General features: G+C 48.1%; 1 protein-coding gene across 7 annotated transcripts in view; it reads left to right on the plus strand.

The window, feature by feature from the left end:
- Positions 1–18,797, plus strand: part of ZNF362 (zinc finger protein 362) — a 190,792-nt gene that overhangs the window by 164,597 nt on the left and 7,398 nt on the right. For all 7 annotated transcript variants that reach the window (XM_078643020.1, XM_078643023.1, XM_078643019.1 and 4 more), the window contains one exon: positions 6,143–6,301. In XM_078643020.1, the coding sequence (XP_078499146.1) occupies positions 6,143–6,301 (159 nt within the window). The remainder of the gene's footprint in view (positions 1–6,142; positions 6,302–18,797) is intronic.

The raw sequence follows: 18,797 nt of genomic DNA on the forward strand, positions 1-18,797 counted from the left end.
TCAAATGAAAGGACACCACACAAGTATATATTATAAAAATATATGTATTTATTTCTACAAATGATCCCCAGTATTCTTTATGAACAAAGGGGCACAAGCGTTAAATCAAAAGCACAGTATAACATACAAAGTTGCACAATTATGGATGAGGGCGAGGGGCCACTCAGACCATATACTAAAAAAAATGGTATAAGAGATACCAATCGATCAGTGGTTAGGCCTAGGGCCTAGGGAATCGCTGGGAGCAGTCGGGACAAGCAATGCTGAAGTCGGGAAAAGCCCGCGGGATTCGGGTACAGCGCTCAAAGCGCACGCATGCACCAATGTTAGTCAATGGTGCGTAAAAGTTACACAAATAGAGTTTTAGGATACTTCTGCTGAACCTAGAAGGACAAAACTTTAGACACAGACCCTAGAGGTGTGTACCAGTGTGGGAACACCGGCGTTGCAATGTTACCTCACCCACAGGAAGCGGGTGCATAGGGTCGAAGTGGCGTCGGTTTTCGTCGTGCAGGTTCTGGGCGCTTGGAGCTGAAGATGCTGCAGGCGAGGTGAAGGAGAAGTGTCCGGTGTGATCCAAGGGTGGATCAGAGTCGAAAAGTACCTGAAAGCAGAGGGGACAGAGTCTGGGTCACTCAGCAGTGACCAGGGTGGAACCAGGACGGAACCAGGCAATGTCGGGCGCAATCAGGTGGTTGTCGAGGAGCTTCTCTCCGCTGCCACGTGGACTCTGGGGCATCTGCGACGTCCAGGAGCGGGTCACGATCTGTCCCACGTAGGCTCTCACCGTCGGCTTCAAGATTGGAGCAAACAACACTTGGCAAAAGCAATCCACGCGGAACTGGGAGATTGCTTCTCACTCGGACCAGGAGGGTCAGAGTGTGGGCTCCTTTTCAGGGGAGCGGGTGCAAATCTGGAGCTACCAGAATCAAAAGTCGTATTTCGGTTTTCGTCGGCACAGGGGCCACAAGCCAGCTGGCAAGTGACCGGGCCAACGCGTTGAGCCAAAAGAAGCAGAAGGGCCCCACGCAGCACTCGTCGAGTGTAGAGGGGTGAACTTCGGTGCAAGAGTGGCTCAGGGTTGGGGCTTCTCAAACCCCGGTGTACAGCTTCGAGGGTCACTCGTGGGCTGCACGGTCAGCGTCTCGTGGTCTTTTCAAGATGGCGTGCCCCACGCTCCCGGTCGCCTCCACGGGTCTCAGCTCTGCAGGGACTGTGGATCGGGCTGTTAGAAGGCAGGCAAGCTTGGTCTCGTCGATCTCTGTCGCTCGAGTTCCGGCGGGAACTGCAACAAAGCAGACGTCGAGGTGCTGGATGGTGCCTGTTTGCACAGGGTGGTCACTCCTTGACCACAAGGGAGATTCTTCAGTCTTCTACGTTGAGTAGGATGTGGAAGGGTCCAGAGTTTCGTTTCTTATGTTAGAAATAATCAGGATAATCTGAAGTGCATTGGCACTGCTCCCACTCTTATTCGAATCTGGGGGGGCTGGATTACCTGCTAGGTCCCCTCCTATGGGTGGGACCCAGGAAGGGGGTGGATACACCCCTTTCCTTTGATCCAGGCCGCGCTGGGACTGGGGCTGGTGTGCCCCAGAACCGGTTTGACCGGATTATGCAAGGGGTAGCCTTGTGCTCCCCATGCAGTGTCTGGTTTCTTTCAAACCTCCCTGCTACAATCCACTATCTCCTGTCTGGGGTGGTGTGACACCGCCCTGCGACAGGAAACCCTTTGTCCAGGCCCCTTTGGCTGAGTTTCGGTCAGCTGCAGGGGGTCAGACCCGTGTCTGTGGCAGAAGCATCCATTTTGTGGATCTGAGGCTCTTTTAAAAATCAACCGCATTACAGTAAAGTAACATGTCTTCTCCCTCTAGAGGGGTGGAATGCTATCCCCGTCGCCAGGACTGGCGAGGGGATAGTATTCCAAATCGTATGACACCTTACACGATATGTTTTGATAAAGCCAAACCAAAGTTGCTATATAACCGCGAGGATTATAATGCACTTAAGAGTATATGGTATGGCATTATCCCGGAACAGCTTAGGGAGTTGTTCCCGACAGCTGCAGACAGGCTCAGCTCATGCTAGAGCTCCATCTCACATTAAACCACGCACTCTGCCTCCAGGATTGATAAGGCCTTCCATAGGAGTGGCTCACAGGTTTATATGTGTCCAGATATAGGTTTAGATATAGGTATACTATATCTAAGCAAGAGGTGATTACACCATCTTGCCCCAGCTGAGTGATCAGCCAGTTGTCAATTTAAGAACCAGCCAGGGGTGGCAAAAGATATGCTGCAGCCCCTGGTAGGCCTTGGTGGCACCTATGCCCTGGGCACCTATAGTGCATGGAACAGGGGCTGACAAGGAGTCCATTTCCAATTGTGGTATGTACCTCTAGCACATATATTACTAATTTACAGAGAGAACAGCAGGCTGGGGGTCTGATTAGCAGGCCCACAGCCTCAGTAGTCGAAAACCAGTGAAGCAAAAAGCAAAAATTTGGGGTGACCATAGGATAGCAGACCCTACTCTCCTACACCCATTTTTCGTCTTCTTCACTGGTTAAATTGATATCATCCCTATCCAGGAGTTCAAACATGGTGCTGAAGTTCCCTGCTAGAATAATATGTCGGGGTGTGTCTTCTTTTCCCATTAGATCTCAATTGTTATCAAGATTTCTGACAGTATACCTCCCTTGACCCTTCTCGCATTGATATTATAGATTTCCACATTGGGATTGTTATGTGTCCTCAGTTGTAATCCCAGAATATCAGGGGAGTCAATTTCTAATCTCACAATTGTACAATTGAGTGTAAGTCAGACATATATTAACAGCCCCCAAATTGCAGTCCACTAGGATTTTTTTTGCCGAAATATAAAAACTTATATAACCTGCCCTAAACACAGGCTTGGTGCTCCAAGTTTCCTGAAATGAACAAATATCAAACTTTTTGACAAAGTCGTTCCAATTGGGTACATTAAGTTTAGATGTTAAGCCTGCTACATTCAAGGAAATGACCGAGACATTGCCAGACTTATGGCCATTTGGTTTTTCAATGGGTATTCAGGGCTGTGCAGGTGAAGATGTATTTGCGATGGAAACAGCATTTTCCTGGGCATTTTGCAAAGTGCTGTCCACAAGAATTGTGGGCCTCCTCTTCAAGTCCAGTGTGCTTCGTATGTTAGTCTGCTTTAAAGGCTGATATTTTAGTTCCCTTGTTATGCCCTTTGTCTCTGTGTACAGACTCTGATGAGCTGTATTGTACTGGTAAACAAGGGGTACTCGCTCTACACAGACAATCAAGTTTGCCCCAAAGTAGAACCACTATCCAAACAAGAATGTAAAGGTCGGTTGGCGTTAGACAGGTTCTCTTGCCCGTTGGTATTTAAAGTGGATAATTGAATTATTTGGGGGACTGGCCCTTGCATCAAGGGCCACAAAACTGTCTGCTAGTCTTCTGTTCTTTACAATTATTTCAATACAATCTAACTTAGAGCCATGTACAGATTGCCTTTTATCACTGCTAATATCGTCTCTAATGATCAACTTAGAGTCCCTAACATGTCGTATCCAGTGTATGGCAAACAAGGGGTATTGTACAGAGTTCCCCAGTGGGAGCTAGTGGTTTAGCTCAGTTAGTCTTTTCTCTCAGTAGTTATGAAGGGATAAGTGCATGGTGTAGACCCTTTTCAGAATATAAGGATACCTCACACAGGTTACCGACAGGACAACAACTGTTGTCCCAGCCGATGGCCGTCCAGCGTCATCATCGGTATCCTGCTCCTACGGCAGGCTGGCGGTGCAATGCCCGTCGGGCAGCAAGGGGAGCTGCACTTTAGTGGAGATCTTTTATTCCGAGCCAATGGGTGTGTGTGTGTGTGTGAGGGGCCTATAAAGTGCAATAGTGAGCATGGGGGTGTGTGTTTCTAAAAAAAGTCAGTCGAGTCCATTGGGCATTATTTTAATGGTCAGGCTCGCTGCTTTATTAAAAATAAGGGGTATTAAGGAGTGATGGGCAATGGGACCAATCCTTATTCAACCCTTGATGTGAATGCGGTCGACATGTTTCTTGCCATAAGGGCAATTCGTCAGGACCTTAGTGCTCATATGATTGCTGGAATCCTCTTAACTAAGAGTACCCCGGTATACGACCTGTGTAGTGTCGTCCAGAAATGGTTCCATGCGAAGGACCTCCTGGGAACCGTTGTAATTTCTCCTGAAGGCCTCACGAGCTGTCCAGGTGGGGCCAGCAGCGAGTGAGGAGTTCCTCAAAGGTCGCTGATGGCAGGCATCTCAGCACCTACCCCTCCCACGGTGAACCGAAGTCAGGACAGCCAGCCATGTGTATGACCTTGGTTTTTTAAAGAGTCCTCACCCTCTTATCTTAGAAGGGAATGAAGTTTGGGCACATTAATCTTATACATTTGAGCTAGTGATATCAAATCCCTTTGTTGGCATGTAGATCTACATTCCCACTATTAGTCGGTAAACCGCGTCTTCCACTTGTCCCCATCAACGTGACCCCCAGAGCACTGTAGCTAGAGGTAGAAAGAGGCCATTCTCCAGCTTTTTTTTTAGTATCTACTTTCCCTGCTTGCCCCAGGCCTGGTCGTGCTCTGTGCAGGGCCCCTCGTTCGTTCCCCCAGTATTTCGTCAAGCCCCCTTCGAACTTCCACATGGAGTGTGGGGCCTTGCAAGGTTCCCAGTTGCATTGTTCTCGTGATTGCCCCTGCTATTAATATTAGTTTCTGCTACTGCTGCTATCAGTTGATTCACCCTGTTGGTTAATAGGTTAATTGCGATACCATGATCTTAAGGTCCCCTATCTTATCACTCAACTCTTAAATTGACTCTCTGGAATAGTCAGAATGAGTTTCAGGCAGTTGATTCAGGAGCTTCAAGAATAATTTGGGACTCCGTTGGCGTTTGAAATGGCAAAAAGTGATTATTACAAACTATGGATAGCTCTAGAGGCGGTTCATTTGGTGGATCCTTACTTACTAGTTACTTTCTTTTTTAAATAAACTCAGTAGTGTGTGTGAAGCATGTTTTGCTTTCATGGCTGATCTACCCTGGATATTATTTTGTGGACTTTTATTACCTATAATAGAGTCCACTTCCATCAGCAGATGTATTTCATCAAGAGTACAATTAATGGTTTTCATTGTCACCTTGCTGAGCTTAGCAACTGCTTGGGCAGGTTCAGTAGCTTTGCTTTTCTCCATGGTACCACAAGCCTGCTATTCGCCAACAGAGTACAAATGAAATAAAAGAAATGGTAAGGTATCTACAGAATTAGTTGAAATACGCGTGCTTATGGCGATCCCTTTGACAAATCCAGACATAAAATAAGTTCAGATAAAACTTGGCAGTACATTAATCCAACGGGGGTGGCTCAGCCCAGTCTCAGACGGGCTCGGATGGCCCTGGCCTTGGCCCGCGCTGCGAGATGAAGAGAGCGATTTTAAGTGCTTCCTGAAAGCGGTCGTCCTAGGGCCCTCCTTCTCCTTGGCCCAATGGTTTTTGTGACTGGAAGTCCGGGTCAAAACAAAAGCACATGCAACCCGCCTGCGGGATGGAGTGCGCTTTTAAGCGCTTCCTTACAACAATGGTCCCAGGGCCCTCCTTCGTCTTGGCGTAATGGTTTTTGGGACAGGTAGTTCCAGTCAGGGTCACAACAACAGCACACGCTTCCCACTCCTATATTACATCACTCATGACATGTTCTATGACATCATTGTTTCACTGCAACATCTGAAATTACATCATTGATGACAATACTGTACACGGCGAAGCCGAGAGTTATAGTTTCTTTAGGCAAGAGTTACTGCTATTTGAGATAACTATAACTAGTTTAAAACTGTATGTTTTAACTGACATTTTTACCTAACTATAACATCCCTTTAACCGTTCTATTTTTGAGTGAATTTCTAAGTTTTGTTTCCTTAATTTTAAATGAGATATAATTACAATTCCTAACTACAAGTGTAGTGTGGTCTTGGTTGCTCACACCACCCTGTACTGACTGTGTGGAGATGTTTTGGTGGGATTGATGATGGCAAAACTTATGGAAATAGAGAAGTTTACACCAAGAAACTCCAAAGTTGCTGATTGCGCACATGTGCCTTTTTGCTCTTTCAGTCTCACCAGCGGCAGCACAACAAGGATAAGCCGTACAAGTGTCCAAACTGTTACAGAGCGTACTCCGATTCAGCCTCCCTGCAGATCCACCTCTCAGCCCACGCTGTCAAGCACGCCAAGGCCTATTGCTGTAGCATGTGTGGTCGGGCGTACACTTCGGTAAGAGGTTGTGTGTGTGTCTATGATTTCTGCTGAAATGTTTATGATTAGCTTCTATGCCTTTCTTTTTCAATGTGGAAGCAAAACAGGCCTTTACATGCTCCAATCTCAGACAAGAAAAAAGCGTGGGTCACAGACCCGCCCATAGCTGTTGGTTTGCATGGTCTCGCTTTCTAACACTTTACGGTCTAGTACCACTTGATCAGATCCTTTCCTAGTGACAACTTTGTTTAGATAATGTGCTACACAGATTACAACTCATACACTTGAAACTGCGTGGCACAATGGTCACAAAGGACCCAAAACTGAGCACAATGGGTTGGGTGTCCTGCAGGCCCACCCAGAAGAATCATCCATCAGGATGCTGTGAAGATGCACAATCATGCTTTTAGACTACCTCTTTCTGTCAGATGATACACGTTCATACCTTAGATACTCAATGTACCTGTCCCCTTTTATGACCATCTTTACAGATCAACCCAGTCTCCTCTCGGGAGGCAGCAACTTACGAGTAATTCCTTAATGTCTTTTATTAAGGCCTAAAAAGCAGTTTGAAGTGAGCTTACTTGATAGCTATCTTATGACCTTCACCTGTGGGGTTATCTGGAGAATTCAAGTCCACCTTAAGATTAAGAGATACATGAAGGGCTTGCTACACCACCAATCCCTTTTTCCCTCCACTGTTAAGTCTACTGCTGGGAATTCCTATTCCCACAGCACTTGTCACACCTTAAAAAAATAAACTGATGTAACATGCTTTTTCTTCTCAGGTGGTACAGTAACTACAGATCAATTTTCTCAAGTGAAGAGCTACCATTCAGATTGTCCATATCTTTTTTTTTTCTTCATAAAGCTTTATTCGACAGTTAAGTCATAAAAGCACAAACATTAAAAGGAAAATCACTGTTAATTCCGTATAAAGCTCAATCTTAAGAACATCCATATTCCATCATTTTGTATAAATAATTAAAATGTTATTAAATCCCCATGTTAACTGTCGTGTTATATAATTAAAATTATGATAATTAGTTAGTTATAAATTTCAAAAATCCATTGCTGGCACACAAAATGGTTTTTATACAGGTTATTTATCATTGCCATAGCGGGATAAAAGTAATACATTGATCTCTTAGCAGCATAGTTAGATTCTGTAAGCACAAGACTGATCCCATAAGTGGGCAATTATATTACTACAATGTCGTCCACCGAACTAACCACTATCTGCTCAAAATCAGTATCTGTGAACGAATGGACCATGCCCAATTCAAAAATTTAGCCATCGCAATGGCTATGGGCGGAGAGGAATCTGTACCTAATATTCGTAAAGCCTCTACATGTCTCCTAAAACCCATAGCATTACATATGGGCTTTACCCACTTACACTTGTCCATATCACATGGTTTCATATCTGAATCAACAGCGAAGTCCCTCAACTTTCATATCATCCAGTGTCATCATTTAGCAACTCTCCGTCAGGTTTTACATGACCTTTAGGCCTATATCATAGACAGCTGAGATTTGTCTTAGGATATGCAGATCCTGATCCACACTTAGGGTATTATCCTTCTACAATGTCCTGGATAACCTTGGAGGGTGGATCTACCCCATAGATTACACAGATCATCTAGAGAACTGACGTACGCCATAGATTATACAGATCATAGTCACTCTTACTGTGGCTAGTGGCATTTCGATTTATGCAGATCTAGACTTGACTAATACCAAGACTGCAGGGATGCCCTTCTGCTTAAACATCTCATGTATTATCACATTGGTTTAGAGAGAAGAAAACTCTTAGGTTTTTTTATGGGTTACAGAAAATATTTGGTGTTTTGAAATAGTAGATCCAACCAAATCTGATAAAATGCTCACCAGATTTTCTTGTGCCCTTGATAAATTTAGACTTATATTGGGCATGTTCTCTAATATTTAAGAGATGTGTGATCCTCATTGTGGCTTTTTCCCATCATCATTCTTTAGATATGCCTCCCACCTCGTGGCAGAATCCGAAACTGCTTCTATAACTGTTAAATTCAGCTCTGTTGTGTGCCTCAAATTCAAACACTTGGGTACCTCATATATGGCACGTCTCTGCTGCATTGTGTCTGATGTCTGTTTATCCTTGCTCGTTGCCCTTTTTGTATGCCCATCAGAGTAGATTGAAATCTGCTTTCCTGGTACTCCAAAACTCTTTTCGTAAGTCTTCGTTCCTATAGCAGGTCCCCTTTCTGTTTTATTTTGTAGGAAGGTGGAATCTGACTACATGGTTGCCCCCACTTATTTCCTGGTGTTTTGATGGTTTTAGACTTAGTTTGGCTGGGATCCTGCTATCAAGGGTCCCAGCCTATCTACTTTCCTCTCTAAATGGATTCCATGTACTTTAGGTACACTCCAGTTTGGTTACTGGGGTACCCTTGTGAGTCCCTAATATATGGTACCTTAGGTACCAAGGGCATAGGTACCCCATAGACCTACCAGGGGCTGCAGCATGTATTATGCCACCCCTGGGAAGCCTTCCAAAATGACACCACAGGACTGTTACTGCAGCATGGGTAAGGTGGTGCATGCACCCCTTACTAAGATATAGGTTACCTATATCTACCTTTAATCACTGACATATATAAACCTATCAGACACTCCTATGGCTGGCCTCATCAATCCTGAAGGCAGAGTGCTTGGTTTTGTGTGAGAGGGTGCCCATGCATGAGCAGGACCCCTCTGCAGCTTTCGGAGCCTATTCTCTGAAGCTGTTCTGTGATGCAGCCAGACCATATACTCTTAAGTGCATTATAACCTCGCGGTAAATGCTAACTTTGGAATGGCTGCATGGAAACATGTCCTGTTTGGTGTCAAACACTTTGGAATCCAGTCCTGGCAGCGGGTGTAGAATTCCACCCTTCTAGAGGGAGAGACATATACACACTGGTCTGCCCGGTAACAGTTTAAAAGAGCCCTGGCATCACGAAATGGATGCTGCAGCCACAGACACGAGTCTGGCCTCCTGCTGCTGACCGAAACTCCGGCAGGGGAGGCCTGGACAATAGGTTTCCTGTCACAGGGAGGTGTAACCACCTCCCAGACAGGCTTTATTGTTGTGGGGCTGGTTGGGTGCACTCTGAGAGTGCCCAAAGTCTGCACTGGTGGCACATTTGGTGTCCCTGTGCATAGTCCACTTCAAACCGGTTGCAGGGGCACTCAGCCCCTGCTCTGGCGCGAAACTGGAAACTGGAAAGCCACCCCTCTTTCCAAACCCTCCCATAGGTGGGTCCCCAGAGTATGTCCAACCCCTCTCTTCAGTATAAGTAAGGGACCCCTGGCAACAGGACTTTAGATTACACCTGGAAGAAACTCTGAAACTGAATCCTGGAACTTCGACGCTCTACTAAAGACTAGAGGACGGAATAATCTCCCTTGGGGTCAAGGAGTGACTCCCCTGCTCAAGCAGGCACCAACAAAGCATCTTGCCGGTCTGCATTTCCAAAGCTCCCGACTGACTCCGAAGTATTTGCGACACAGGAAGAGGATTTCCAGACTGCTCAGAGGCCGACACGAGTCCCCAGCAAAGCTGAGACCCGCAGCCCTTACGAGTGACGTGGAACCAGAACCCCTGGACACCGTACACATTTGCTAAGTGCATTGACTTCCCGAGCTTTCCTAAAGTTGTGCTTTGGGTTACTTGTAGCGCAAGCCCGAGCATCATCTGCACCAAAGATTGTGGGCCTACACTCCACGAGTGGGCCTAATTCCGCTCGAGGCTAATTCGCGATCCCTGGTTCGTCGACTGGTGGGTCCCCTCGAAGGTAACTCTAATTTTCCTTGGGCTTCCCTGGTTGCTCCAGACGTTCCCTGACTCTCCACCGCGTGGTGAGTCCCTCAGACTCTGCTGGTCTGCACCGAAGCATTTCTTAGATTCCTGCGTGGGTTGCTGTTGCCAAGGCTTGTTGGGTCCAATCTGAAAACCGACACCGCAGCACTCGACATCCTTCATGGGACAGCTCGAATCCAGAACCTGGTCGTCGTCGTCGCCTCCTGGTTTTCGTGGCTGAAGAGTCAAGCTTCACCTGAAATCACCCGACATCGGTGGGCATTCGACTATCGTGCCCCTGGTCACTGGCAAGTGACCCAGACTCTGTCCCCTCTGCTTTCAAGTTCTTCTCATCTTCGATCCAGGCTGGGATCACACCGGACACTTTCCACTTGGACGCCAGCAGCACTTTGCAGCAGATCGCCATTGAAAACGAAGACGAAACCTGGCACCAAAAGACACCTATGCACCCGGCTTCCCTTGTTGAGGTAACTAGAGTACTCCAGTGCTCCCATGGGTGTTGGCTCTAGAACCCCCTAGTTCTCAAGGGGTTTGCTCCAAGTCCTCTTCTAAGTGTCCTTTATCTTTAAAATTCCGACCGCGACTTTCCCCATTGAAGTTAAGGTGGTTCGCGGCTGTGTTCACACACTACACGAGTCCCCTGTGGGTCCCCTGTGTCACTACCTTGGGTGGCTCCTGGTGGCCCCAGCGGATCTAAAGGCTCAAGGCCTTGTGTCTATGCGAGTTGTGGTTCTTATACCACTTTCTTAATATATGGTTTGATACGCCCCTAGGGCTCAACGTATATTGTGCTAATTTACTGTGTGTTATTAAGTTTACTGAATGTACTTTTGCCTCTAGCCTCATAAAGGGACTAGAGGGATGTGTTTAGAATAAATACATATATTTTATATATATACCTGATGTGGTTCTCCTTTCATTTGATCATTCACGAGATTATAGACTGGTAAAACAAGCTGCTATACATGCCTCCGTAGCTTCGCCTGAAGGCTGCTCTCCACAGCTACCACTAGGATAGCTTTCTATTAAGGTTGTCTTTAACCTACCATCAATAAGGGTTGTTTGGACTGGTGCAAGGTGCCCACTAGAATAGTGGACAGCATATGCCAGGCCAACTTCTCACAATTTTATGCTGTCTTTTTCCTCCTACTGCCTCTTCCTTCAGATAGGGTAGCTTAAGAAGCAGTGCTTTTGGTTTAAGCTGTGCATGTCATGCTGTCAGCCCTTTTGCAGCAGCTGACATGCATCTTCTGCTTGGGAAATGGGAGTTCAGTACAATTTTTTAGCCACCGGGCAAGGCACCAGGCCCTCTTCCTGCCGCTGAGGAAGAGAGGAATCCAATCCTAGTGACGCCCCCTCCAGGAGGTCACACCCTCAGTCCATACGCAAGTGGTGAGTAACTTTCATCTCTGTCTCATGCCGAAGGGGCCTACAAATATAAGCCTGAGAAATCGCATTCCATGGCTTAAAAGGTTATTAGAGGTCTATACATTGATCCATTATGGCATCCCTATGCCCCTCTAGGGCCTCCATTTCTTTGTAACAGGCTGATGCACACACCTTTTGAGCAAGTGGTAGGTATAGTGCAACCTTAAACTTATTTCTTGTAAGGCTCCTTTCTTCAAGGCCAAAACATCAACCAGACACATAATGGTACTTCAGGCCCTTGGCACATTTTTACCTTTCACAATGTTTCGTAGGAAATAAACCTTCATCCAGAAAATGCTGCGGGGTTCCATTTGAATAAAATGATTGTTCCTTCAACTCCCTTTCACGTCCCCCTCCATTTAATACCTTCATGCCCAAGGAGGTCTTGCACAAATTGGATGTGAAGCATGGATTGCACATTTTTTCTTGACCAGACTCTGGGTCTGTTTGTTAAACGAACTTTAGGACCGGTTATGTTGCTGAATTGCTTCTGAGTAATTGATGGCATTTCGGTCATTATGCATTACTCTTTCTGAGTGGTGCAGTTATTCTCCCACGAGGCTTCCTTAGTATGTGCCCCAGCATGATTTTCTAATGCAGGCGGTCACCGGTGTTCTTTAGATGCTCAGGTCAGAGGCCTGCCGTTGGAATAGATTTTTGCAGCGTGAATCTTTCTGGATTCACTATGCTGTGCATTATTCCGCGGTCTTGTGGTTGGGTCCGGATTCGTAGTCTTTTCTTTGTTTTTTTGTTTTTTTTTGTAGCCCAGGTGGGCGTCGGCCTCACGCCCCTTGGGTGTATTTCCGGTGACGTCGGCATGCTTCCTGCGGAAGCTCCCACTCTTGGGCGCCATCTTCAGATTTTTTTTTCTGCGGTCGGGTCTGGATCGTTCCCGTTTGGGCTCCAGACATTTTTGGAGAAAGAAGAAAGAAAATAGAGAAAAGACGAGGAGAAGTCATCTGAAGACTCTAGGGGACTTCATCGACGAACAGTCAGCAAGGAGAAAGCGTTTTTCATCGAGATCCTCGACGACCGTCGACGAACACGCGACCAGGGAGGCCCTGGACGCTCGATGATGGACAACACGCCGTTCAAGTTCTGCCGTAACTGCCACCACAAGTACGCGCAGAAGGACCAGCACCCGGTATGCAACCTTTGCCTACCGGTAAACCACGAAAGCGGAGACTGCAACGCCTGTTCCGCCTTCGCCCCGAAGACCCTTCGTGTGAGAGAGAGGCAGAGGGTAGCACACGCCACCCTGCAGGGGAAGGCCCCGACTCCGTCCCTCTACGAGCTGGGGATGTCCTCTGAGGAAGAAGACCACGCTACCGCCGAAGACGACAGCTACACGGTCGTAGAGACCGATTACACGAAGACTTCTGACAAGGTAGGAGACTCTTCGGCCCCCAAGAACCCGAGAGACTCTGAGTCTAGAAAAATCGAGGGCAAGACCCCGAAAGCGCCAAAGCCAAAAAAGGCGGCGTCCGCGACTACTCCCAGGCCCAGCGGATCCTCCGAGAAGGAGTCCCCGGCGCCGAGAGCTGCTGATCAGCAGAAAACGTCGAAAATCGTCCCCGAGAAGGATCGATTGACGCCGAGGGAGAAAGACCCAAAACTGACGACGACGACCAGTTACCCAAAATCCGGTTCGACGTTGAAAACTTCGACACCGAAAGGCACGGCGCCGAGCCATCCGCCGAAAAGAACGGCCGACCCATCCGACGCGGAACACGCGGCCGAGATGGAGAAGAAGAGAAGGCGCCTCGAGGCCGAAATGGAGAACATCATGCAGCGGAAGAAAGATTTCGACGCAAAGATGAAAGCCTTCACGATCCCTCACAAGACCAAGCCACCGGTGGTGGAGGCGGTCGAGGAGGAAGAAGAGATCGCCGAAGTGGCCGAGGAACAAGACCAGGACGTCGAGGTGGTCGACGACCAGGAGGAGTACGAGAATCCCTACGATAGTTACAACTATGGGGAGGAAGAGGAAAGCAGGACGGACACAGAGTCGGCACCCTCTGACCTACAGGAGGTAGATTACATAGATGTCGACACCGACAGCCCGGAGGAGGTGGTCGACACTTACCCCCTCGAGGCCCTCGCCGCCGGACGACATCGGGGCCTACAACTCGGTGATACAATCTGCCGCAGCAGCTTTCAAGCTCAAGCTCGACGAAGAGAAGCAGAAAGCAGACTTCCTTCTAGAGACATTGCTCCCAACACAAACGAGGAGCCAGTTCCTTCCAATGCTCGAAAGCGTCTTGGCTCAGGGGAAGGAAGCATTCAGGGAACCCGCAACATGCAAGGCAGTAACTCCCAGAACTGAGAAGAAGTACAAACATTCCACAAAGGACCCGGCCTACATTCAGGGCACGGTCTCCGCAGACTCCATTATCACGGCCACAGCAAGGAGGAGGGCTAACGTACCCACTACCTCGGGTCCGCCACCGGATAAGGAGAGCAAAAGGATGGATCTGGTGGGCAGAAGGATCGAACGGAATGCCGCGACCCACTGGCGCATGGCTAATTCCAACGCCCTGATAAATAGGCACATGTACCAGATCATGGAAGGGCTGGGGCAGTTGGTGAAGGACCTGCCCCAGGAGGCCAGGCATAAGGCCGAAAAGCTGGTTGAAGAAGGAAAAACACGGCAAATTCTTGCCTTAAGACGGCCCTGGATGGGGCAGACACCGCCAGCAAGCTCATGATGATGGGTGTCACGGAAAGGAGGCACGCTTGGCTCAGGATCTCAGGTTTCCAACCGGAGGTGCAACACAGCATCCTGAACACACCGTTAAACGGCAACACGCTTTTCGGAACAACAGTTGATGAAACGCTCAGTCAACTGAAAAAAGATAACGAAACAGCAAGATCCATGGGAGCATTGCAGTTCAGAGGGAACAAAAGGGGCACCCCGTCACGGAGGCCCGGCGGGAGAGGCGGAAACCAGCCAGGTACATCACACCAGGCTTTCCAGCAAACGCACCAGGCAGACTCGCAGGCTCAGCATGGTCAGCAGAAGCAGTCCTGGCAGTACCAACAAAGAGGCCAGTCCTTTCGAGGGAGAAATGGACGGGGACAAAATAGAAGATGGGGGCAGCAGCCCGCCTCTAAGTGACTTCAAAAAACTACGTGTGCCCGCCCACAGAAAAGATCCCAAGGGGCAGCACAGAGGGGTCAGGACAAACTAGACACCTACAACCACATAACACCAGTGGGAGGAAGATTAGGATTTTACCTCCAGAAATGGAGAGAAATCACGTCAGACAAATGGATCCTCAACATCATCCAATTCGGATACTGCATAGAGTTGGAGGGGAAGCCAACAAGCAGAAAACCAAAAAGAAAACCGCTAGCAAGCAAGCAGCTAGAGTGTCTTCAGGAGGAGGCAAAGGAACTCCTGCGGAAGCAGGCCATAGAACGGGTACCCTTCAAGGAAAGAAACACAGGAATATACTCAACGTACTTCCTGGTGCCAAAAGTAGACGAGACAATGAGACCCATTCTGGACTTAAGGTTCCTGAACAAATTCATAAGAACGCAAAAATTCAAAATGACCTCCCTGCAAGAGGTGCTCCCGCAATTGCAGATCGGGGACTTCATGGTCACAATAGACCTCAAAGACGCCTACCTGCACATCCCAATGAACAGAAAGCACAAGCACATGCTCAGGTTCACCATCGGAGAGAGCCACTACCAGTTTACAACACTAGCCTTCGGGCTAAAATCAGCACCAAGGGTATTCACAAAGTGCCTCGCAGCAGTCGCAGCGCACCTACGAAGGCAAGGAATACACGTATACCCTTACCTGGACGACTGGCTGATGAAAGCAAACTCATACCAGAAATGCAAGCAGCACGCACATACAGTGACGAGCACGCTCATAAACCTGGGTTTCTCCATCCATTGGAAGAAATCATCAATGGAGCCGGAACAAGTGAAGATCTTCCTGGGAGCACAGATCAACACCTTACAGGGCAGGGTGTGCCCCAGCGAGAAGAGGGCAAGGGCACTGGTGAAGGAGACTCGCCTCTACCGGAAGGGACAAGCTCGGACAGTGAGGACTGCGAGCAAGATCATGGGCATGATGGCATCATGCATCCACCTGGTACCAAATGTACGACTCCACATGAGACCCATTCAAGAATGGCTACAGGGACAATGGTCACAAGCGACAGGCAGTTGGGAGGATCTAGTGGTTGTAACGCACGCAGTGCAGAAGGAGATGACATGGTGGACCATGGAGAACATAACAAGGGGAAAGCCTCTAACGCCCCCAACGCCAACAGTGACCATCACCACGGATGCATCCCTGAAGGGATGGGGCGCTCACATGGAGGAGCTCAAGGTGAGGGGACTGTGGACGCCAACAGAGGCGACAAAGCACATCAATTACCTAGAATTGAAGACAATCTTCCTTGCACTGAAAGCCTTTCAAACAAGACTGTACAAACACAAGGTGTTGCTACAAACAGACAACACCACTGCGATGTTCTACATCAACAAGCAGGGGGGCACACAGTCAGCCCCACTCTCAACACTGGCGCAGGAGATATGGAGAGGGGCCATCCCTCTCAAGATAGACCTGCTAGCCATACACCTACCAGGGAAGGACAACATACAAGCAGATTGGCTCAGCTGACAGACATCGGCATCCCACGAGTGGGAGCTCAATGCTCAGGAGACAAGGCGGCTGTTCGACAGATGGGGGACACCATCGGTGGACCTGTTTGCCACACGCCAGAATGCAAAATGCCAAAACTTCGCATCCAGACAGCCTGAGGAGAGGTCACTGGGGAATGCCCTATGGATAGATTGGTCAAGGACATTTGCCTACGCCTTTCCCCCGATACCACTGATGCACAAAGTACTGAGCAAGTGCAGAGCGAGCAACATGACACTGATACTGGTCGCGCCACAGTGGGCGAGACAGACGTGGTACTCGCAGATCATGGAGATGACACAGTGTGCACCCCACAGATTCAGCAAGAGGAAAGACCTTCTCTCCATGCAGAACGGAGAGGTGCTACACCCAGAGCCAGAGAGCCTGAGCCTGGTAGCGTGGCTCCTGAGGACATAGAGTTCGCACATTTGAGATTGCCAGAAAGCACCCTGAGGGTCCTTCGGGAGGCACGACGACCCAGCACTCGAAAGTGCTATGTGGCGAAATGGAAAAGATTCACAATGTGGTGCAGAAAAGAAAGGCTTCACAATAAAATGAAGAAGGACTCCACAGTGCTAAAGTACCTGACACACTTGCTGGAGAAGAACCTTTGCTCATCCTCGTTAAGAGTTCACTTGGCAGCAATAGTCGCCTACACAAGAGGAGAAACGTGCAGGAGTTTCTTCACATCACAGGTGGTGAAGAGATTCCTAGAAGGAGCAAAAAGGATCGCACCACCCAAGCGGGTGCCGCCACCCGCATGGAACCTGAACATAGTCCTAACAGAACTCATGAAAGAGCCCTTTGAACCACTTCACAAGGCCTCCCTAAAGATGCTAACTATGAAAACAGCCTTCCTGGTTGCAATAACGTCCTTACGCAGAGTAAGCGAGCTTCAGGCGCTGACGCTACAGGAACCCTACATACAGATACACAATGATAGGGTCGTGATGAGGACTGACCCACACTTCATGCCGAAGGTGGTGTCCAAGTTCCACATGAACCAATCTATACAGATACCGAGTTTTTTCCAAAAACCAACAACCAGTGCAGAGCGAGCTCTGCACACCCTGGACGCCAGAAGGGCAGTCATGCACTACATTGAGAGGACGAAGGGACACAGGAAAACGAAACAGTTCTTTGTGTCTTTCGCCAACAGTTTCATGGGAAAAGCAGTAACCAAAAAGACTATTGCACGATGGATCGCACAGACAATTCAACTGTGCCACAAATGTGCAGGCCAAGAGCTAGCTGAGGGAACACGTGCCCACTCCACTAGGAATAAGGGCGCTACAATAGCCTTCCTGGCTAACACACCCATATAAGACATATGCCTGGCGGCAACATGGGCTTCAGTGCACACGTTCACGAAGCACTACTGTGTGGATATTCAAATGAACAAGGAAGCTCAAGTTGGACAGAAGGTGCTACAGCACATATTCAATACCCAACGCTCATCTTCCACCCAGCCGCCACAGAGATGAGAAACCGCTACAAAATCTATGCACAGCATAGTGAATCCAGAAAGATTCACGCTGCAAAACGAATAGTTTTCTTACCTGTCGGTGTAGTTTTGCAGCTTGAAGATCTTTCTGGATTCACTAGCGAACCCACCCACCTCCGCCAGAAAGATGAGACTGGAGAGAGAAGAGGTGGATAAAAAAAAAAAAAGGGAAATATAAGGACTTAAAAGTACAAAAGCGGTAAAATATCACCTTCATAGAACATTGCCATTACTTCGGAAACGAAAGAAGCACGGAAAAAAAGAACCCGAAGATGGCGCCCAAGAGTGGGAGCTTCCGCAGGAAGCATGCCAACGTCACCGGAAATACACCCAAGGGGCGTGACGCCGACGCCCACCTGGGCTACAAAAAAAAAAAAAAAGAAAAGACTACGAATCCGGACCCAACCACAAGACCGCGGAATAATGCACATCATAGTGAATCCAGAAAGATCTTCAAGCTGCAAAACTACACCGACAGGTAAGAAAACTATTCGTTACTGCTGGTCAAGTAGATTTTCTATTTGAACGGCAGCAAAATCATCTCGAATGGCCGTGCACTCATGCACAACGTATGGTGCAGTGTGTCCTGATTTTCAGCACTCCTCACACTACTGGTGCTAAATTATAGCACAAGCTGCATAAGTTCTACTTGTTGGCAGAATTCCACATAATCTTGCATAGTTTTTCTGTAACTACTTCTAAGAACATAATTTCTAGAGGGATAACTTGATGCATAACCCACTGCAGTGCTCTGCATAGACCCAAGCTTCTGTCAGTTGTATGGGCATAATCCACCAGTCCTGAAGCATTGTCTGTGGCTTTCTTCTGGCATGTGCCTGTGGGAGATATATGCTGCGTCTAATCCGCGCTAAATTCTGCAGAACCTCTTTGCCCAGGCCTAAGCTGTCCATGCTGCATTTTTCTTCACCTTTGTTTCTCATTGTCAGTTTGTGTGTAATCTGCCCTCAAATTGAGAATAGGCAAAAGCCAGGATTGAAGAGCAGGATCAAGTTATCATCATGGTCACTCTGTTATTCTTCGTTTATAGTCTTTCTCACTATTACCACCTTCCCAC

Source organism: Lissotriton helveticus, chromosome 5_1 (assembly GCF_964261635.1).
Source record: "Lissotriton helveticus chromosome 5_1, aLisHel1.1, whole genome shotgun sequence".
NCBI classification, from domain to species: Eukaryota; Metazoa; Chordata; class Amphibia; order Caudata; family Salamandridae; genus Lissotriton; species Lissotriton helveticus.